This window comes from Musca autumnalis, unplaced genomic scaffold (assembly GCF_047663935.1).
Source record: "Musca autumnalis isolate F117 unplaced genomic scaffold, ASM4766393v1 scaffold_5, whole genome shotgun sequence".
Taxonomy (NCBI): Eukaryota; Metazoa; Arthropoda; class Insecta; order Diptera; family Muscidae; genus Musca; species Musca autumnalis.
This window is the reverse complement of record NW_027412088.1, coordinates 128,240,463-128,262,002: the sequence shown is the minus strand read 5'-3', so window position 1 is coordinate 128,262,002 and position 21,540 is coordinate 128,240,463. Positions and strand designations below refer to the sequence as shown.

At 35.5% G+C, this 21,540-nt stretch overlaps 1 protein-coding gene and 1 long non-coding RNA gene across 4 annotated transcripts; one reads left to right on the top strand and one right to left on the bottom strand.

Annotated features, from left to right (window-relative positions):
* Positions 1-1,142: 1,142 nt before the first annotated feature.
* LOC141406610 (uncharacterized) lies at positions 1,143-2,557 on the bottom strand. The gene is made up of 2 exons (XR_012413447.1): positions 2,379-2,557; positions 1,143-2,298 (listed from the first exon to the last, which is right to left on the bottom strand). It is a non-coding gene; the product is annotated as an uncharacterized lncRNA (long non-coding RNA).
* A 112-nt stretch (positions 2,558-2,669) lies between these two features.
* On the top strand, positions 2,670-8,757 carry LOC141405881 (uncharacterized). 3 transcript variants are annotated; one of them, XM_073990731.1, is made up of 5 exons: positions 2,670-2,787; positions 2,844-3,303; positions 3,365-3,595; positions 3,944-4,000; positions 7,179-8,757. In XM_073990731.1, exons 3-5 carry the CDS (start codon positions 3,570-3,572, stop codon positions 8,350-8,352), a joined length of 1,257 nt encoding a protein of 418 aa, XP_073846832.1. In that variant the 5' UTR covers positions 2,670-2,787; positions 2,844-3,303; positions 3,365-3,569; the 3' UTR covers positions 8,353-8,757. The 3 variants fall into 3 exon arrangements, with proteins under 3 accessions (XP_073846832.1, XP_073846834.1, XP_073846833.1); XM_073990733.1 differs by having other exon boundaries at positions 3,944-4,106; XM_073990732.1 differs by having other exon boundaries at positions 2,724-2,783.
* The last annotated feature ends 12,783 nt before the right edge of the window (positions 8,758-21,540 follow it).

Genomic DNA, 21,540 nt, shown 5'->3' with positions numbered 1-21,540 from the left:
TGAAGGGGGCACATTTGAAAAAAACGACTTACCTTTATGAATAAAAATCAAATGCTGTCATAACCCAACTTAGGTTTTTTGGAAAGGTTTACCACGCCCCCCGAAAACAGGTTACATATTTTATTGAATTCAAGAGGGAGCGGGGTACCTCCCAATGCGATATTTTTAAAAAACGTTATATTTGCAAAAATTATGCATGTATCGGATTAAAAATTTACGGATTAATCTACAATCTAGGTACTTCTTTAGGGCCTATAGGTCCGACCACGCCTGTTTTTATTAATATGTCATAACTCCAATACTACTGAAGGGATTTCCATAAAATTTGCGACAAAAGCTCAATGTTTGCCGTTTTTATGTATATATTATGAATTTCGGAAGAGGTGGGGTACCTTCCCCATGCCTTTCTTTTAAACACTATATATAAGCCAAATAAATGTATGATTATATCGGTTTCAGCATACATTTTGGTAGGCAATGAAGTTGTGTGCACCCTAGGTACATATTTGGAGCCAAAATACCGGACCAGGCCTACTTTTGTTTAATATGTTATATCTTGAAAACTGATGACCACGCCCACTCTTTTCAAAACATTTTTTTCCAAAACTACTGAACCTAATATTCAGAAAATGTTCAGGAATGTCCCGTGGTCCAAAATGCTATATATTTGTAGACGAATTTCGGGGCCTATTATTTTATAATCGCTATATTTGCTAAACTTATGAGTGCATCGGGCTGCAAATTAGTTTTCGAGACAACGGTGGTTGCGCCCCCGATCAAAAAAAAAAAAAACTATATATTTACAAATTTACTTGAATGTTGAGGTTCAATGGTCCATCAGCCATGAAAAGTCTCAATAACTCAATCTCAATTTAACCACTTTTTAACCTTTAAAATTAGATCGATTTAAGATAAAGACAGGGACATGGACGATAATAAATCCTAAAAAGCATAACTTGGCGAAAAAATCCGACAAAGTCCGTAAGAGAAAAGAAAGGTTACAGACAAAAAATCCTTCTCGGTTTGACAATAGACCGAAGAAGTGAGGTAGAAAATACGTATTATTGAATTTTCAAGCATAAAGTCGATAAAAAGTTGTTATTAAAACTCATTGCGACGGGCCAGCTACGCGGACCGGGGTCTGCTAGTACATGATAAATTTTATTATAAAAAAATGACTTAAGGACTAAATGGTTCGTTATAAGGTCAAAGTGTAAAATAGAGAATTCTAACACCACAAAGAAAAATTAGATAAAATTCGCCTAAGCTTATTTTCCTTTGAGGAATTATGGAGAGAAAAATTGCTTAAAACTCATGCATTCAGTTAATAATCGCTACCTATCATAAGTGAGCTCTCTTATAATGGTTTGCCTTCCCAAACTAGGGATACAGATTAAAACTCTCAACTATTCCTCTACGGAAATGGGCGACAATGATAATAATTTGATGACCAAAATGGCGTTAAAACTCTTTACAAGAAAATTTAAACAGAGGCGACAATACACAAACAATCTGATTTCTTAATAACTAGGAATTATTATAAATATAAGCTTGTAAGTTTTTTTAAATATTTATTTAATTGATGTTTCGACATATTTTCTTAGTAATCTCTAAGGCATAAAGTAAAAAAATTAAAATACGAGCGTTGAATCAAATGTCATAGGTACAAAAATCTTTTTAGACAATAATTGACCTATATCATAGCTACTCTTTTCTTTTGAGACATCTACGGTTCAAAAATTCAATGATAAAAAAACTGGATCAACTTAGATGCCTGTCTAAATATTCTGACGTTATTCTGTATCGTATTGATGAATTTTCGGTCGTTTTCTTGTATCGCAATATTTTATAACGTATTGATGAATTTTCGTCTTGTTTTGTTGTGTAGCAATATTTTATAACGTATTGCTGAATTTTCGTTTTGTTTTGTTGTGTACCAATATTTTATAACGTATTGATGAATTTTCGTTTTGTTTTAGTTTCTTTGCAGACTTGGGACAAACTACGACAACACAGATTACCTCGTTTTGTGACCACCTAGGTTTTACGCCTCCTCCAGTTTTATGTACGTTTACTGGAATTAAACGATATGGATCATCACATACAATGGAACACTGGCGCTGCAGAGATTGGGGCAATGGTCTACGGGAAACACTAGTGCCCTCCTTCCACAGCCTTTGCTTTTGATGGATGCACAATAATCAATTTGGGTCTTAACCTGCTTAGTGCCACAATCATGAAGCGTAACTAGCCGGGCTGCTTGATTCAGCGTTGTTGTTCTTTTTTCTATGGGTAACCCTGTCAACACAAAAAGAAAACAAAACAGCCAAACCAACTTGTTTTATCATTTACAACAATATGCAACACTAATCACTCACTTCAGTAATTGTCTCCACAAAATTAAATAAAATGAATGTTACAACACTCTTTAAGAAGTTTTTCTTATTTCAATAAAAGGTAACCTGTGTTCGTCTGGCGGTTTAGTGAACAATTACTGTTCAGATTTTGCGGTTTTTTCATTTTCTATTCCCCAAATTTTCCACCATTTTTAACATATTTCCAGTATTTGGGTATACTATTACAATGGCGTTAACCTTGTTTTGAAATGGCTACATTTTCAGGGGTGATTAATAGGGTAACTCTAAACACTGAACATACCCTTCAATATTGGGTTGTGTATGGCAACACGAGGTTTGTTAGACGTATCTAACAACCTCTCATTACAATTTAATTTTTATAATTGGCGGCAAGCCACAATCATTCGTGGCAAAGATGGGATTTGCGTAGGTAAGTTTATTGATAATCTTTCCTTTTATTTAATTCCTATCTCTTCCCAATATTAGTCTGAAAACGCCGCCCTACATTTCTCAATTCCACGCCGCCTCCACCGCTCATATCCACACAACAAAACTTCGAACGGGGTTGAGTTATTTTTACCACGGTCGATGTGTGTGGTTTGCATTAACTCCACGTGGGGAATTCTCACGCCCTGGAGTCTCCAAGCCGGGCACTTTTTCCCTAAAAGGTAAAAATCTCTAAATTTACCCACGAGGCTCTTTTGGGGCAAAGGGTACTTTGTTTGAGTCATTTGTACTAGTGGTGTATCCTTTACCGACACAATCCCACACAAATACACATTGATGTGTTTGGCGGTGTACCTCACAAATACCATCCCATAAATATATTCTCATGATCTGGCAACATATAGTACTCTCACCATTCATGTGCTACTCATCCAAGATGACATGAATGAGGAAGAAGAAGAACTATTTTTCATTAAGAATTCTTGTACGGCGCCATAAGGTAATTTTTGCTACAATTTCTTTTTAATTTGTCTTTGATTCCTTTTTCTTCTCATTTTAAGTGATTTGTTATGGCGAAGAGGAAAAATCTAACAACTTACTTACTGAAGAGTATCGTTATAATGATTACGAATACATAAAGTACTTTCAATTCAACATTCAAGAGGGATCCTTCTTTTGGAATAGGCAACATGGTACACAGTCTGCCAATGAAAGCTTTCGGTGCCATCGGACATTTTGGACAGGTGGCAACAAAAGAATAATTCTATGGATACCGAAATTCTGTATTTTGGGTAAGTTGTCCATTCCTCCTAAACCATGTGTATTCGTGATCAACCATTCGTCAGTGTATTCAATTTGTGTTAGTGTATTCCATCACTAATACACGTATTCTGTAGTCAATATATTGACTATTAGTATACTATTTGCATACGCTGCAGTCCCCTACTACTTGTTAATTGTACCGTGTAACCTTTTCCATATGGCAACCTTATCAATAAACTATCAACCCACACGTTCATTCATAAATACGCACAAGGAAGAAGAAGAATGTTTATATTTTTTCATTCATTTTGCTTGTGTACCACTTATAACTGATGTAATTTATATTTCAATTTAATAAATTGTATTTTTTGTTACAGTGATGACCCTCAGCCCTCTGTCATGTGCCAACGACAGATTTACATGTCAGCGGTAAGGTGAGTTGTCGTGCAAATCGGAGAGATAATTGTGGAATATGTCCTTACGAGCTGTTGATGAAGACAATAGAATTAAGGATGGGTGTTCAAATCATACCAAATATGGGTGAGAATTAGAGTTGTGTAGTTCGCGAACGAACTAGTTCAATTGAACGACTCACCTCAAAGAACGACTGAACTAGATCACTCGAAGTCGTTCTTTATAATTCAGTAGTTCAGTAAAAGAACGAAAGAAATGTCTGCTGTTTCAACCGGCGTTTGCACCATACAATTTGTCTACAATCTCTGATTTACTAACACATACATACATTTGTCAGCTGTCCATAATTTTTTAACAAATTACAATTTTTTTAACAAATTTTTGACATTTTTGTAAAACAAGTGAGATAATAATTGAAATGTGTTGAAAAGAAAAGAACATGAACAAAAACAAAATATGTGAACGGAAAACAAAAACAAATTGACGATTTTCATTCATAATTTGACAACTGTTTTTGCAGTCGTCTAGACGCCTACGTCACACAGGCAAGTTTTGGGCTTTTGACAATTAATACATGTACTCAACTGTCCTGTCATGTGTAAACGCAGGGTAAGACAATTACATTTTGCTAGTTTTTCTCAACCGAAGAGTGCAAATTTGTTCTTAGAAAGTAATATGTCTGAAAACAGAAAATATAGTGGAGTTTGGATGCATTTTAAGGAAAATGAATCTAAAAGAGCGACATGCAAGTATTGCCCCACATCCTTGAGTACTGCTGGAGGGTACATTGGCAATTTAAGTAGACACATGAAGACAAATCATCAAATTCCTTTGGTGGTCAAAAGGCAGTAACCGCCTCTTGAAACGGCAGCAAACACACAGGACTCTGAACTTGGAATCTGACGCGGTTGGAGTAGAATTGCCAAGTACAAGCTCTCAAAATCCGGAGACCGCCTCCTACGAAAAACTTGAAGAAATTGATAGGCAAAATGGTAGCAAAAGGTCATCATGCGCTACACATAGTTGATGAGCCAGAATTCAAAAAATGGAATAGAACTTGTGTGACACTGTGTGACGAAGTCGATCTTTAGATCCACATGCATTTTTAGTGAATAGAAGTCGTGAAAATGAGTTTATTGGCAAGAGGTGTGAAGGGGTGAAACTCTGTACACAAGGTTCTGTAATCTGAAATTATTCTTTGTGTTTAAATTCGTAACTCTCAAACCAATACAAAGCAATGAAAATATCAAAATTTTCATTTGAGTTCATATACGTGTGTGGATTTCAATGAAATTTTCATAGTCTGGCATAAGACTAAAATAAATAATTTTCCTTTGCAATGAATTGTATTTCATATTTTGTTGGGCTTTTGTTTTTAAAATACAAAAACACACACATACAAACAATAACGTTCTGTCAAAGTTATTTTTTTTCAAATTACAAAAAGTAGGGTAATGTCGGCATGTACCAGTAGTCGGCACCTTTTGAATTTGAACTCAAATAACTAAAAATTAAGAAAACCAAATAGGTAAATAATCTTAAAAATGCTTCAACAATATTGTCAGCTAACTTTATATACAATTTCATTGAGCAAGGACCAATTATTATGTCAAAATTTAAGTTTTTGTCAGTGAGGGTTTTCACCACAACCAAAAATGCATGTTTCTTAAGAAAAAAATTGTGGAGATATTAACCTTATAAGCTCTGTAATTATATTAAAATGAAGAAATTGTCCACAACATTTATGCTTTATAGGTAGAGAACAGTTAAAAGAACACTTCAGAAAAAGAAATTTTTAAAAAAATTTTATAATTGTGCAATTTTTGCTAATGCCGACTTTAGGGCCAAAAAAATATAAAATTTGCCTGAAGTCGGCATGGGGTTATAAACATTGGTGTCTATGGATTACTTTTAGCAAAAAATTATAAAAAATACCAAACAAATACTTTAAAGGCTAAATAATAAAAACATAGTTTCAATTTGAAAGGAACTTTAGCGATTTTTAGCAATATTAGGCCATGATTTGAAGTACGTACGTTGTAGGGTGCCGACAACTGGGTAGTAGATGCCGACTACTGGTACGAACTAATTTATTTCAACAATATGTTTAAATTTTTCTTATTTTTTGTAGTAAAATCAATAGAAATGTATATAATAAACAGGAAATGTATAAATAACAAAGGCTTAAGCTATTGTCCTTTCAAATATCTAAGAAAAAATTTAGAGATTTTTTCTTTATTTAAATATAACATGCCGACTACTGGATCATATCATGCCGACTATTGGGTAATGGTGCCGACTACTGGTGAAAAAGCTATTTCACTTAAATTGTATTTCTTGCATGTTGAACTGAAATAATCAAAAAAATTTTTTATGTAATCTAAAACTACACAAAATAACGAATCATAACAACTTAAATTCAATTTGATTGGACATTTAGACTCGGAATAACATACGGCTGAAGATACGAGAATCCTTAAAGTGCCGACTACTGGTGCACTTACCCTATACGCTCGACGTATTTATTATTTATCAATTAGTAGCAACATAACATATTGCCATAGACATACCATAACCATAAGAAACAAATTGGGTTTTGGTTCTATATGGTACTAAATATGGCACCCTTTGTATTAGGCAAACGGTAAGAGCTAGAATTCTGAAATTTGGAATGAAGGTCACTGATGAAGAGTAACGATGAAAGGTTTTTGGAAATTCGAACTATAGGGGTACGAAAAGTACTAAATTTAGTATCAATTGTATATTTTGAAACTTGTATATTTTGTATATTGTATATTTTGGAAATGAAGGTTGGGAAGTGGTGTTTATAAAAGGAAATGGTTTGTGAAATTCGTACTCATGGGTACGGAAAGTACTAAATGGTGCTAAATTTGACATTGGTGTAGCAATGAAGCTGGTATTATATAATGAAAATTTGAAATTTTAATTTGAAAATTTGATGTTGCCTGACCGGGGAATCGATCGGTTTTCTACATTTTGATATCACAAATTCCAAAATTCGGTTTTAAAATGTGGACAAAATTTTCAAAATACCATTCCGTTCTAATAAAACATGGACTGAAATTTAAATTGTATTGCTAGTATATTTTGCTATTTTAATAATATTTTTATTTAATAAAATAGAATTATTATAGAATTTTCAAAAATATCATTGGTACAACTTTATTATAATTTCAGGAATAATAAGAATATAACTTTTCATGCTGGCGGAATGACATTAAAAATAAATGCACATGCTGTGTATATTTACAACAATTCCGGTGTTGATGACGGCGGCAACCACGCATTATTTTCCGAAGAGGACCTTGATAATGATGCTGGTTTTTCCGAGGAGGAGGAGTTCCTTTCGAATGATGGTGATCTTTCCGAAGAGGACCTTGATAATGATGCTGGTTTTTCCGAGGAGGAGGAGTTCCTTTCGAATGATGGTGATCTTTCCGAAGAGGACCTTGATAATGATGCTGGTTTTTCCAAGGAGGAGGAGTTCCTTTTGAATGATGGTGATCTTTTCGAAGAGGTCCTTCCTAATGGTGCTGTTTTTTCCGAGGAGGAGGAGTTCCTTTTGAATGATGGTGATCTTTTCGAAGAGGTCCTTCCTAATGGTGCTGTTTTTTCCGAGGAGGAGGAGTTCCTTTTGAATGATGGTGATCTTTTCGAAGAGGTCCTTCCTAATGGTGCTGTTTTTTCCGAGGAGGAGGAGTTCCTTTTGAATGATGGTGATCTTTTCGAAGAGGACCTTGATAATGGTGCTGTTTTTTCCGAGGAGGAGGAGTTCCTTTCAAATGATGGTGATCTTTTCGAAGAGGTCCTTCCTAATGGTGCTGTTTTTTCCTATGAGGTCCTGTCTAATGCTCCTGCTGCTCTTATCGAGGTCCTTTCTAATGGTGATGCTGGTGGCGACGGTAGCAACCAAGTCGTTCAAATGGAGCAAGCAATTGAAGCGTGCGTTGGTTTTGGCCAGGATATTAAAGCTGCTGCAGAATACTACCATGTCCCACTTGCAGAGCTATTGGACAAAGTACAACAACATCGCGAAGATTATTTAGTCGATAATATCAGCACCATAAACAGCAGCAATTTGAAGAGACAGCATGATTTAGACCTAGACGAGGAAATAGAACATTGCTTTAGAAAGACAAAATTAAAATCAACGGAGTTCACCATCGACGTTTTAAAAATGGCAGTAAAAGAATCCATAGACCTATTTGGGAAACCGATTATGCACATTGCCGACAAATTTAAGGTATCACACGACTCTTTATATTACCATCTAAAGAAGGTGCCTTCCTATTTAAAACGAAAAGACAAACAAAGGTATATGAGACAGAAGAAAAAAAAAAAAAATATATAAAAAATTAAATATATATTTGTGATTTGCTGCTGGGGAGCCATATTTATATTGTTTGTTTCTTTTTTTTAAATTTTTATTGGATGTGATTCCTGTAGACCTTCTATGTTCACTCTAGTGATTGAGTGAAACATAGCATTTATTGTGTAGGGACGTCCCTTGCTCATCTCCCCTCCACTTTTCTTAACAATTGTTAAGTGAAGTGCAGTGGTTAGTGGCTATGAATAGGGAGTCTATTTATATTTGTATTTCCATGAATTCCTTTGATAGTCATTAATCATAGTATGCATATATTATATATATTTTTATTTATGTATATATATTTAATTTTAATTCATAACTTCTAAGTTCTTGATGTTTGGATATTTTAATAAGATAATATAAATTATTTTTATATTACAATTCAATTCAAAATTCCCAAAAAGAGTTTTATTTAATTCAAGCAGTGGACATTTTTATTCATACTCGTGTTGTATGGAGACGATACGCCGGAATTGCAAACAATTTCTAAACATCTAAAGCTATTAAGGTAAAAATGCCAACACCATTCTCTACTTCGCATACAAAGATGATGATGTTAGCGTACACGGATGGTTCCATGCGTGTCGTTGTATCTACGGCAAATCTATACGAAGACGATTGGCATAATCGAACTCAAGGTATTTGGATCAGCCCTTTATTGACACCATTGCCAGAAGATGCCGACACAGTTGCAAAATATGTTTGCCATATCCACGATGCAATGGTCTTGGATATCAAGTAGGAGTAATATTTGGGATTCAGATAGAAGTGCAATGGACGTTATTCATCGACTAGCTTACCGTATTTTCCACATATGGCAAACTGTAATAATCACTTTGAACATTTTTCAAAGTCTCGGTAGTAGTTGTACCTTGCTTTGATGGATCTCCATGATAGATTTGATCTAATGCAGAATAGAATACCTGCAGTTGCGTTTCACTGGCAGAGAAAAGATTTTTTGAGGCACATAACCGTTGTAGCATATCCTCAGACATGGGTTTGTGGGTTTGGAAATGCTTGGCAAAAATAGCACAAATTTGAATCAAAATGTAAATACATAGCATTCAGAAATCTCGTAGGCCATTTTTATTACCCGTTTAGGATGAAAAACAGTATTTTATGGTAGCAAATTTCTAAGTTCCAAATTTCATGGGTAGATCCTATTACATTTTGAAAACCAAATTTACAAAAAAAGTAAGAGTGTAGCTGATTGTCACTGCTCTCTTATATAAATATGCCTTGATTAAATCCATTTGTTACACCCATTGTTATGTGTTCCGGTGTACGGTCACAGACGGTTTTACACAAACTTTTGCTTAGGCACCCCCATAAGCTAATTCTATGTTTGATAGAGGCTGATATTGTTGTGGTAAATTTTTGCAAATACAGTCGTTTCGTGTCTGGTGCACAGACATGTAATGTTGTGGAATATTGCTTTTGGTCGATTTGTATAAATTTTTAATTTTTTTGTCTGGCGGACAGACATTAGAATTCTTTGCCTTTATAAAAACCAAATGTGCCTTATTACAAACACCACAATGTCGACAGTGTTGGCGGTTTCAGAAAAGTTTTTAATGTTGTGTGTTTTAGCATAGCATTTGACCATGGTACAAATACACAGGTAGCCGCTTCGGCGATTGTTGGTAACATACGATGTCAAAATTTGACACCCATTCAATGCAATTGACACATCATGTTACCATCAGCTGGCATGATAATGCTACCTGTATAATTGTACCATGCATTCGACATGCAATGAAATTGTTTTACTTACAACCGATATGAACATTTACCAGACAGTAATTGTGAGTTAAATAAGGACGATGAGTATGAGAATATACCTTGATATTAATAAAAAAAGTGTATGGATATATTCTCCGATTATCTGTTCTTAAAAAAAATACGTAGTTGTTACAGGAAATTAAGTGTCTTGGGCATATCTTTCCTTTACCGACCCACCGCAGAAAATTATGAAGAAATTTCCACAGATAGTGCTTTTCATGCCGATTCCAACAATGTATTACTTTTGTTGGGGAAATGCATTCTTACCGAGATATTGGCCTCCGAAGTTCCGAAAATTCCCTTGTTTACTTGGGAAAAATTTACGGTTTAAAAAAAAGTTTGTTCGCGTAGCCGTAGCCTTTCTGTCCATAGGAGAAAGTCTTAAATCCCCGGCCGAAGGCCGGCTACTTAAGAAAACTTGCGATTTAAAGGAAATTTTTGTATTTTTTTCTGCGAAGGGTCGGTAAAGGAAATTTGTTCCGTGTCTTGTTTAATGAAACACTACCAAATTTGAGTGTGTTTGTCAATTTTGTTTTGAAGTAAAAGCAAGGGAAATAATGTTTCGAAATCTGAAATTTGGTCGTGTTTCATAATAAGCACACATTTTCGTTTAGAAATACAGAAATAGGCAGTAAATTTCCAAGAATAATATTTGAAACGTCTCAAGAAAAGAGACGCATTTGAATCAAAAATAATGAAAGTAATTATAAAGCATTCCGAATGTTTCCAAATCTTCTTTTCCTTTCCCTAGAACAAGAATTGATACCCACGTCCTTAGTTTAGCACATCAGTATAATATTCCCGCCTCAATTTTCCTATGAATCCTTGTTTACTTGGTTTATTATCAAATAAAAAAACATAGAAAGAATAATATCATGCAGAAATGTAATAACCAAGGTACATTTATAAAAGGTATGTGCATGAATTACAACAACTAACAAATTTACAAAAACAACGTTGTTGGTATTGAAAATTAATTGTCAAAGAAAATATTGAATAATAGGATCGTTCCAAAAATGTCCTCAGGAAAAACATAAATACATTTTGAAAATCCTCCAAAATAGAACAAATTTGAATGACAATGTAAATATAAGGCATTTAGAAATGTCGTAGGTCATTTTTACTACAAGTTTAGGAAGAAAAACAGTATTTTATGGAGGCAAATTTCGAAGTTTCAAATTTCATGAGTAGACCCTATTACATTTTGAAAACTAAATTTACAAAAAAAGTAATAATACAGCTGATTCTCACTTCTACCTTCTATAAATGTACCTTGGTAATAACTTAGCAATTTTGAGGGTTTCGTTTTGTTCCAGACCATGAACATTATAGTACGTTTACATTTGGGTGTTGAACTTTTACATTTAAATGAGGAACGTTTACATTTAGGTGGTGTTTCGACAACTTGTCGATGAGTTATTAAAAATAATATTCCCATGTAATATCAGCCCACCAAGTCATAAACCTCCGTCTTGAAATTATAATAAAAAGATTTAGTGTAAACCTGCATACTACGACAAACAGCTCAGTTGTGTACTTTCTTCAAAAATTTAATTGTTGTGACCAATACAATTACTCAAATTTCGTGTAAATAAAAAAAACTTCCTAAGTTTTTGGTACGGAAAGGTCTCTATGATTTTATTAGAAGCAGTCTTCGATAATGGAAGTCCCTTGTGTAGTAGTGGGTGTACACATTTGTATACCCCGACACTAAGATACAACGTTTGCTTATCAAATTTTCAAAAAAAAATGTTTTTACTTTTATTAGAAAAAACCAAACAAAACTTAATTATAGAATGTTCCCACATACATTGCAATTCAATAAACTCCGAAAATATGTTATATTGGGAAACGGATTACCAAAAATGTATGTATTAGTCGGCGGTGGCCTGATTTGGTGAAAAATTTTGTATTTGTGTTCATTTATTGGACTGCATATTTATTTTTGAAATGTAATCCCTTTGCTCATGGTTTCTGGGGTTATTTATTACCCTCGGTTAACCATAACCCATGACATGTATAATTATATACAGGATGCCAGTGGTATATGTAGTTTTGAAGGCTAAACACAATAAAACAAATATCTAAAAAGATATTTAACTGATTTATGTTTCACACCTTTCAACGACAAAATTATAGAGCGGACTTTTGTTTTGGAAAATTATGTTGCTGTACACTGTCAACCACCACCACAGTGGCGACTGGGACACTTTACCCAATTGTATTTCCTACTCCAAACTAGAGACTTATGGTATTTGGAACAATTACCAAGAAACAACACCATTGTAGGTATATACTCTTTTTTAAATCAAAAATGAAATTCTGAAACAGGGGGGTCAATTCATATTCTATGAAATTACTAGTATCTGCCATTTTGATATCACCTTGGATTTGGCTATACCTAGTGTTCATTTGTTTACATTACTGGCATTAGTTCGAAACATTGCGTGGTTTGAAGTTAACTGGCATCTACCTCAATAGTCTAACCTGCCCTAGGTCTGCGATGGCACCGGTTCCCCAGCAACCTTTCATGGGCGGCTATGTATGGGGACTAGATCCAGATTACATGACTTTTAGTCGAAATCAAGTTAGCCACTCACAATCACCTATTTGTTGAACACTTTGCCGTAATACTATGCATTTGTCACTACATCTTCAAATCCTTCACGTGGCATGTTCCCTGTGGTTTCCCTTGTAGGTCTTCAATTTCGTACATGTTATTGCCCACCGGTTTGACAATTCGGCACTTACGACAAAATTTTGCATTGATATTTCTTCCCAAGTCGCTTAGTACGTGGTTTCTACGATATGCTTCTTGGCCAGGGGTAAACTTCACTACTCGTGCACGTTGATTGTACCGTTTTGCACTTTTTTCATAAGCCTCATGTAAATTGTTGGCTATCTTTTGTCTGATCAGTTCTAATCTTTCATTTCTATCTAGCTCAGCTACTTTGTGATCGCACATAGATTTTAATTGTCTTGCTAATTTGTAATCGTTCCCATTGGTGTACTTTTCGTACCCAAGCAATGCAAAATGGGGGTAACTCCCGTGGCTGAATGCACGGACGACCTTAATGCACATTCGATTTCTGATAGATATGCATCCCACTCTCTATGGTCTTCATCCAAATAAGCCCGAATTGCCGCCAAAACCGATTGATTAACCCTTTCGGATGCGTTTGACTGTGGCGAGTACGGAGCTGTTTGTAAGTGGTTTATTTTATACATTTCTATCATATCTTTGAAACCTTTTGCCGTGAATTGTTCCCCATTATCGGTGTGTATTGTTTCGGGAACACCGAACTTCCTAAAAATTTCCTGCACTAGAAATAGCAATACATTATTTGTGGTGGCTTCCCTCATGGCTTTGAGGAAGACAAACTTAGAAAAGTGGTCGACTACGATAAAGATATGGGTGTTTCCGCTCTTTGACCTTGGGTATTTGCCTAAAAAATCCATATACAACTTTTGGAAAGGTCGTTCAGTCACTACTTCGTTCCCTATAGTTGGTTGCATGTTTTGGTTTATTGGCTTTGTTTCTTTGCATGTTTTGCAGTTATTCACAAATTGTTTGACTTGAGGTGCCATTTTTGGTCAATAATAAAACCTTTAAAGACGGTGTAGCGTTTTGGCTATGCCTCTATGCGCACACGTTACTTCATTGTGGGCTTTTTCTATAAGAAAATAGGTTAACGATTCTGGAATCCATAGCTTCCATGGCATTTCTTCTTCTAGCTCGAGAGTCAATATCAGTTTTTGTTCGTTTGAATATTAACCCACTTTCAACCTTTATGTCGGGTAGTTTTGATTTATTGTTTTGGACATGATTTATGGATTCTTTGTACTCTATACTTTCAAACTCTGTGGTTTCAAAATCGAAGAGGTCATCCACTACTTCAATATCTTCCACCACCTCTAGACGAGATAACATGTCTGCCACGACATTTTCTTTACCCTTTCGGTGTTCTATTTCAAAATTATAGCCTTGGAGCATTAGTGACCACCGTGCTAGTCTCCCACTAAGGTCTTTTACTCCCATCAGCCATTTTAAGCTGGCATGGTCCGTTATGACTGTAAATTTCATTAACTCCACATAGGGTCTAAATCGTTTTACAGCCATAACGGCCGCCAAGCATTCCTTCTCTGTAACGCTGTAGTTGCGTTGGCAACTATTGAGCTTCTGGGAGTAAAAGGCGATGGGGTTTTCCTCGTCACTCTCTCCCTTCTGAAAAAGCACAGCCCCTATACCACATTCAGAAGCATCACATTGGATGAAAAAGGGTTTTGAAAAATCAGGATGCTTCAAAACGGGAGCTGTAGTCAATGCAACTTTTAGCTCTTCGAACGCTTTATTTGCCTTTTCGGTCATTATAAATTTGGGTCCTTTCTTCAATGTGTCTGTAAGGGGTGCCGAGATGGTTGCGAAGTTCTTAATAAACCGACGGTACCAGCCCGCGGTTCCTAAGAAACTTCGCACATCTCGTGGGGTTTTCGGTGTTTTTAAATTTTTAATTGCCAGAACCTTTTCGGGGTCTGTTTTTAATACACCCCCACCTATTATAAAACCCTAAGTATTTAAGTTCTTTGAAGCAGAACATACTCTTCTTCAGACCAATTGTAAGATTCGCTCGCTTTAAAGATTCAGCTACCTCGGTTAAAAGTTTTAGATGAGTTTCAAAGTCTTCAGATATTACTAATAAATCATCCAAATAAATGAATACGTTGGACTTTAGGCGTGAGGGTATAACCTTGGCCATGAGCCGACAAAGACGTTGGGCGGCGTTGCATAGCCCGAGTGGCATCATTCTGAACTGATAGAGTGGACGACCGGGTATTGTAAAAGCCGCATAGGGCCTCGACTCTTAGTCCAACTCTATCTGCCAGAATGCATGCTTCAAGTCAACGCTACTTATATACACGGTTTGATCGATACTGCTTAGGATCCCGTCAATATTTTGCAACGGATATGCATCTTTAATCGTCACAGCATTTAGCTTCCGTGCATCTAAGCAGAATCGATTTTTCCCTGGCTTTCTGACAATAGTAGTTTTGTTATTTATTTATTTATTCAATTTAACATGTATAACAAAGCCAACAGGCCAATTAATGAAATACAAAATGCTTAAACCAGTGACTCACTACTCCAACAAAAGGACAAACGTCCAAAATAAATACAATAGTAACGTAATGAAGAGAAAAAAAACTTAAAGTACTATTAATTACTAAAAAATTAAAATTAAACGCGTATATCATAAATGAAAAACACAATGCATCACACAGTGAGGTACTACTCTAACAAAAGGACATATTCAGCATGTCCGAGGTAAGAAGTAAATAAGGGAAATACTACAATCATTCTGAGATCAAAAAACTCGCTATAAAAAAAGCATTCCTACGTTCATCAATAAATGCAAACTGAAGTATACTATAGAACACAAATACACAAAATATGCATTCAAACAGGGCTTGTGAAATGGTGAATAAGTCGTTTATAGAATGTGCTAGGGGAAATGCTAAAAATCTTGAGTTCAGTGGGCAGCTTGTTGGGCAAGGGCTTTCGCTCTCTTCGATGACTTTTAGCTCCAACATCTTGTCGATTTCCTCGTAGACTATTTGTTGCATGGCAGGCGATATGGGATAATGTTTATCCTTTATCGGATTTGTGCCCTCTGCCAGTTTTATTGTATGCTTTTCCAACGTAGTATGTCCAAGGCCTAATTTCTCAAACGATGGAAATGAATCAACTACCTTCTTTAAATTTTCTTTCTGTTCTTCTGTCAATATGCGCATTTCCTTCCCATATTCAACGTCTTCAGCAAATTTAGCATGAATCTTCTCGATGTCAATCTCATTAACCTTGACTACCTCTGGTGCTAAATTCAAAGCCTTCCAAAAATCTATACCTAAATACGGGCTTTGCTCCAAGTCGGGGCATAGATAAAAACATATTTCTTTTTCGTTTTTTTTTTATGCCACTTTCAGTCTCACCTTACCCAAGATACGATGTAACTGTCCGGAAGCTGTCCTTACATTCGTGTTATATGATTCGGGGCCAATTTCTAACACGTCTAAAAGTTCTCTACATCCTTTACCTAAAACGGAAACGGTAGCTCCTGAATTCAATAATCCTTTCACTTCTTTTCCTTTTATAGTGATCGTCGCATATGGTCTAGGATCCGACGTATCGTTATATCTTCTAACCGAATCCACTAACATTTTTTTCATCCTCTTGTTCTGTTTTCTTCTTTCTCTTAATTTTGATATTCGGGCATATTGTTTAGCATTTCGGCTGGGTTTTGGGGTTTGATTGTCTTTGGTTATGTTTTGGGGTTGATCCTCGCCATTCGGGTTTGACTGAATCTCCTCCAACTCAAATATCCTTTTCTTCACTATTTCATAATTCGCCTTTCTGATCTCCAATGGAAGATAATGGCGTACTGAAGGATAATTAGGAATATTCTTTGTTGTTGTTGTTGAGTGTTCGTTACGGGTTGGTTTATCGAACATGACTTTCCCGCTGACATCATGTTCTTCCTCGAGTTTTCCTGAAGGCATTTAGGGCACTTGGATGCTACTGTGTTGGGCTGGCCACATCGGTAACAAAACAAGGATCTCTGCGACGACAGACAATCCATAAACCGATGTCCAGGTTAGCGGCAGTTCCAACAAACTTGGCCAGTTGTCACCTCTGAGACTATTGGAGTCGGCTCTGGGTCAAAATAATTGTCTTGGTACGCTTCAGTATTTATTTCATTTACCCTGACGTTTCTATTTTGAATTGTAGCGATTGGCCTGGTCTCTCTTTTCAAGCATATCTTTTCAGCTCGTATACATTCCATGCGTAATTGCTCCATGGAATGTATATTCATGGGATAGACCATCCTCCGCCCTCGGATATTGGTTGAACTAATCGTCTTCCCCAGGTTTGAGTTTCCTCTCAACAATTTCACTCATTACCTCGTAATTTGATATGAGGGTGCTGTACCTTGTAAATAGGGCATCTTTTAATGTAGGCCAGTCTTTCACCACGCCAGTTTTTATTTGCAACCAGTACCATTCGTATGCTCCCCCATTTAAAAGTGATTGAAATTCGGCAAAAATTTCTTCCCAAGTTATATTATATTGTTTCTTTAAATACTCCAACCTAAAGACAAAATCTTCCACTGTCATACCACCTGGCTTCCCATCAAACTTCAGTTTGAATCACTCCACTTTGCTACCCCTATCAAAATTTGAGACGGGAGCAGGAACATTCCCGGCGGCCTACCTTTTTCAACTATCGGTGGTGGAGTATTGAAATTGAAAGGTATGTTGCTTGGTTGGGGTGGATTTGAATTGTTTTTTATTGTTAAGTTTTTAACCAAATCTCCTATCGCTTCGTAAACGTTCTTCATTTCACCCGCTATGCATTCTTGCACCAAAGGTCGGAAATCGAGTTGGGCATTAGGGACAATCTCACCTCCTGGTTGTCTCATAGTAATATTCATTTCCTGGTTTATTGGGATATGATTATGGACGTTACTATTCCTATTATTAGCTGAGTGGTTCATATTGATGGCATTGGAAGTCGAAGGTTGATTGCCATTTATGGTTTGTGACATGTCAATGATAGCTGGATCTAGCCCTGTGGCCGGATTCATTTTGTTGTCTTTCTTACTTTTCGGTTTATACTTTTTGGTAAGTTTTGAAATGATATCCTACTCACATCAAAAAAGCTGTGCGGTTTCTTTTGCTTCGTCTGTATTCGAAAGGTTTTTCTTCCGTCATTCGCGATCAAAGCTCTCAGAACCTAACGCCTATAATTTCTCCGTGTAAGAATAAAAATATCAACCATATAAAAAACACCCAAATAAAATATGTATACAAAAATAAATAGAAATTATAAAAAAATAAAAATAAGAGTAAAAAATCAATAATAATAAAAAAATGATAATAATAAAAATACAAATCAATAAGAAATAAAGACGATACAAAACGGATATTAAACTTCACTACCACAGTATAGGGTTCTTCCGAAAGATGGGTTTATGAGGTGTGTGTTTCTTTTTGCAAATTTTTCTTTCTTAATAATGTACTTACGGTTGTCAAAGCAAGTTTATAAAGGACGAACGACAAAAAAAATGTAATTTTCCCTGATCTTCGAGTTGGTCTCTGCGGCTAATTTTCTGTTAGTTTACCCAACCTGAAAACGGTCTCGCAAATAGGTGTTGCAACTAATATCTGATCATCTTGATCCAGATCAATATTGCACTACCCTTTACTCGAAAACTATTTCTTTTACGTTACTTTTTACACAAAACACAAAAAACTGGTCATTCACAATACATACATTGTTACACACTAGACGAACAAGTTATTGCACTGACAAGTTATTGCATGTAAATGGAAGTGAGTATACTAAATATCCTATCCTAAGCCTAATATTGCACTTACTCATGTTTTCAATGTAAAACATGGATCAATACCAGCCAGGCTGATGGATATCGCTATATCACTTATTACTATTATTCCCCTATTGTCTATTTATATTGCGCTTAGATGTTATTGCACTTTTATGGGATTTTTGTTCTTATAGAACTTTTGTTTTTTCATTTGGGCGCCATATGTTACGTAACCCTGTGAGGCGGCGCTAGAGGGGAGCTTCGGCTAGCTTCTCGGTCTCGGGTCTACGGTCCTCAACCCGTCCTCTTCTCTAGCCCATCAGGGCGAACATGAAAAACTGAACTCTACATATCACAAACACTACATTGAAACACAAACAAATCTTGCTTTGACAAGGGAGCATTGGTCTTCTACTCCCACATGTAGTCCACCCAACCATGGCTTCCAAAATCCACATTTTTAACTTTTATTGGAAACCCCACAAAGCAAACACACTCACCTCTTCACCTTTACGGTTTCACCCTATTTTAGATACAAATCAAAACATATTAAATTACATTCACAATCTCAATACATGATAAATTTTATTATAAAAAATGACTTATACCCCGGTTACACTATTGAAGGTTAACCCACTGGGTTTAATAGATCCAGTGGGTTAATCTTTGCTGGTTACACTTAGCTTTTCGAGGATATAAACTGTCAGCTGATGTTTGTTTACGTATACATACAAAATAACTAATAAAGTCTTGTTTAACACTTTTACAATTTCTCGCATAAGATATCGTCCCCTCTTTGCTCATATTGGTATATTTTACACACAGGGATACATTTTTGTATCAAGGTATCAAGCGTACTTTTTGTTAAAAAAGTGTCTAATGTAAAAAAATAAATAATTTTATGATTTTCAAATAACTTTAGATTTGTTAACTCCATAAAATCTCATGCGACCAATCGTAAACGTGTAAAACACGACAAACTCTGTTGCAAAAACAGTTGCAACTTTTGGTACTTTTTGAGTAGAGTTGGATTTTTTTGCACAAATACCGAATACAACACTGTATTTTTGGTGGATTTATGCCGGATTTAAAATAAACCCAGTCGTGAGAGGATTTAATTTTTATATGGCAAATCTGGTCAGATTTGACCAGATTAAGCAATAAATCCTCATAAAGTGGGTTAACCCGGCAAAAAACTGCAGTGTAACCGCACTATTAAGGACTAAATGGTTCGTTATGAGGTCAAAGTGTAAAATAGAGAATTCTAACACCACAAAGAAAAATTAGATAAAATTCGCCTAAGCTTATTTTCCTTTCAGGAATTATGGAGAGAAAAATTGCTTAAAACTCATACATTCAGTTAATAATCGCTACCTATCATAAGTGAGCTCTCTTATAATGGTTTGCCTTCCCAAACTAGGGATACAGATTAAAACTCTCAACTATTCCTCTACGGAAATGGGCGACAATGATAATAATTTGATGACCAAAATGGCGTTAAAACTCTTTACAAGAAAATTTAAACAGAGACGACAATACACAAACAATCTGATTTCTTAATAACTAGGAATTATTATAAATATAAGCTTGTAAGTCTTTTTAAATATTTATTTAATTGATGTTTCGACATATTTTCTTAGTAATCTCTAAGGCATAAAGTATAAAAATTAAAATACGAGCGTTGAATCAAATGTCATAGGAACAAAAATCTTTTTAGACAATAATTGACCTATATCATCGCTACTCTTCTCTTTTGAGACATCTACGGTTCAAAAATTCAATGATAAAAAAAACTGGATCAAATTAGATGTCTGTCTAAATATTCTGACGTTATTCTGTATCGTATTGATGAATTTTCGGTCGTTTTCTTGTATCGCAATATTTTATAACGTATTGATGAATTTTCGTTTTGTTTTGTTGTGTAGCAATATTTTATAACGTATTGCTGAATTTTCGTTTCGTTTTGTTGTGTACCAATATTTTATAACGTATTGATGAATTTTCGTTTTGGTTTAGTTTCTTTGCAGACTTGGGACAAACTACGACAACACAGATTACCTCGTTTTGTGACCACCTAGGTTTTACGCCTCCTCCAGTTTTATGTACGTTTACTGGAATTAAACGATATGGATCATCACATACAATGGAACACTGGCGCTGCAGAGATTGGGGCAATGGTCTACGGGAAACACTAGTGCCCTCCTTCCACAGTCTTTGCTTTTGATGGAAGCACAATAATCAATTTGGGTCTTAACCTGCCTTAGTGCCACAATCATGAAGCGTAACTAGCCGGGCTGCTTGATTCAGCGTTGTTGTTCTTTTTTCTATTGGAAACCCTGTCAACACAAAAAGAAACCAACTTGTTTTATCATTTACAACAATATGCAACACTAATCACTCACTGCAGTAATTGTCTCCACAAAATTAAATAAAATGAATGTTACAACACTCTTTAAGCAGTTTTTCTTATTTCAATAAAAGGTAACCTGTGTTCGTCTGGCGGTTTAGTGAACAATTACTGTTCAGATTTTGCGGTTTTTTCATTTTTCAAATTTTCCACCATTTTTAACATATTTCCAGTATTTGGCTATTTAATTCCTATCTCTTTTATTTAATTCCTATCTCTTCCCAATATTAGTCTGAAAACGCCGCCCTACATTTCTCAATTCCACGCCGCCTCCACCGCTCATATCCACACAACAATCTATGGACTTCCATAGATCCATAAAGAAGGAATCCCCTTGCGACCAATATGTTCTTTCACGAACTCACCAACATATGAACTGTCGAAATACATAGCTTCAATACTTAAAGTTCTTACAAAACACTCCAAGTACAACATAAGAGACGCAATAGAATTCAAAACCAGGATCAATAATCAACACATAGGCAAAGAAGAAAGGCTCATATCGTTCGACGTCATATCTCTCTTTCCAAGTGTGCCTGTGAACTTAGCCATCAACACTATAAAAGAAAAATGGGATATAATCAAGGAACATACCAACAT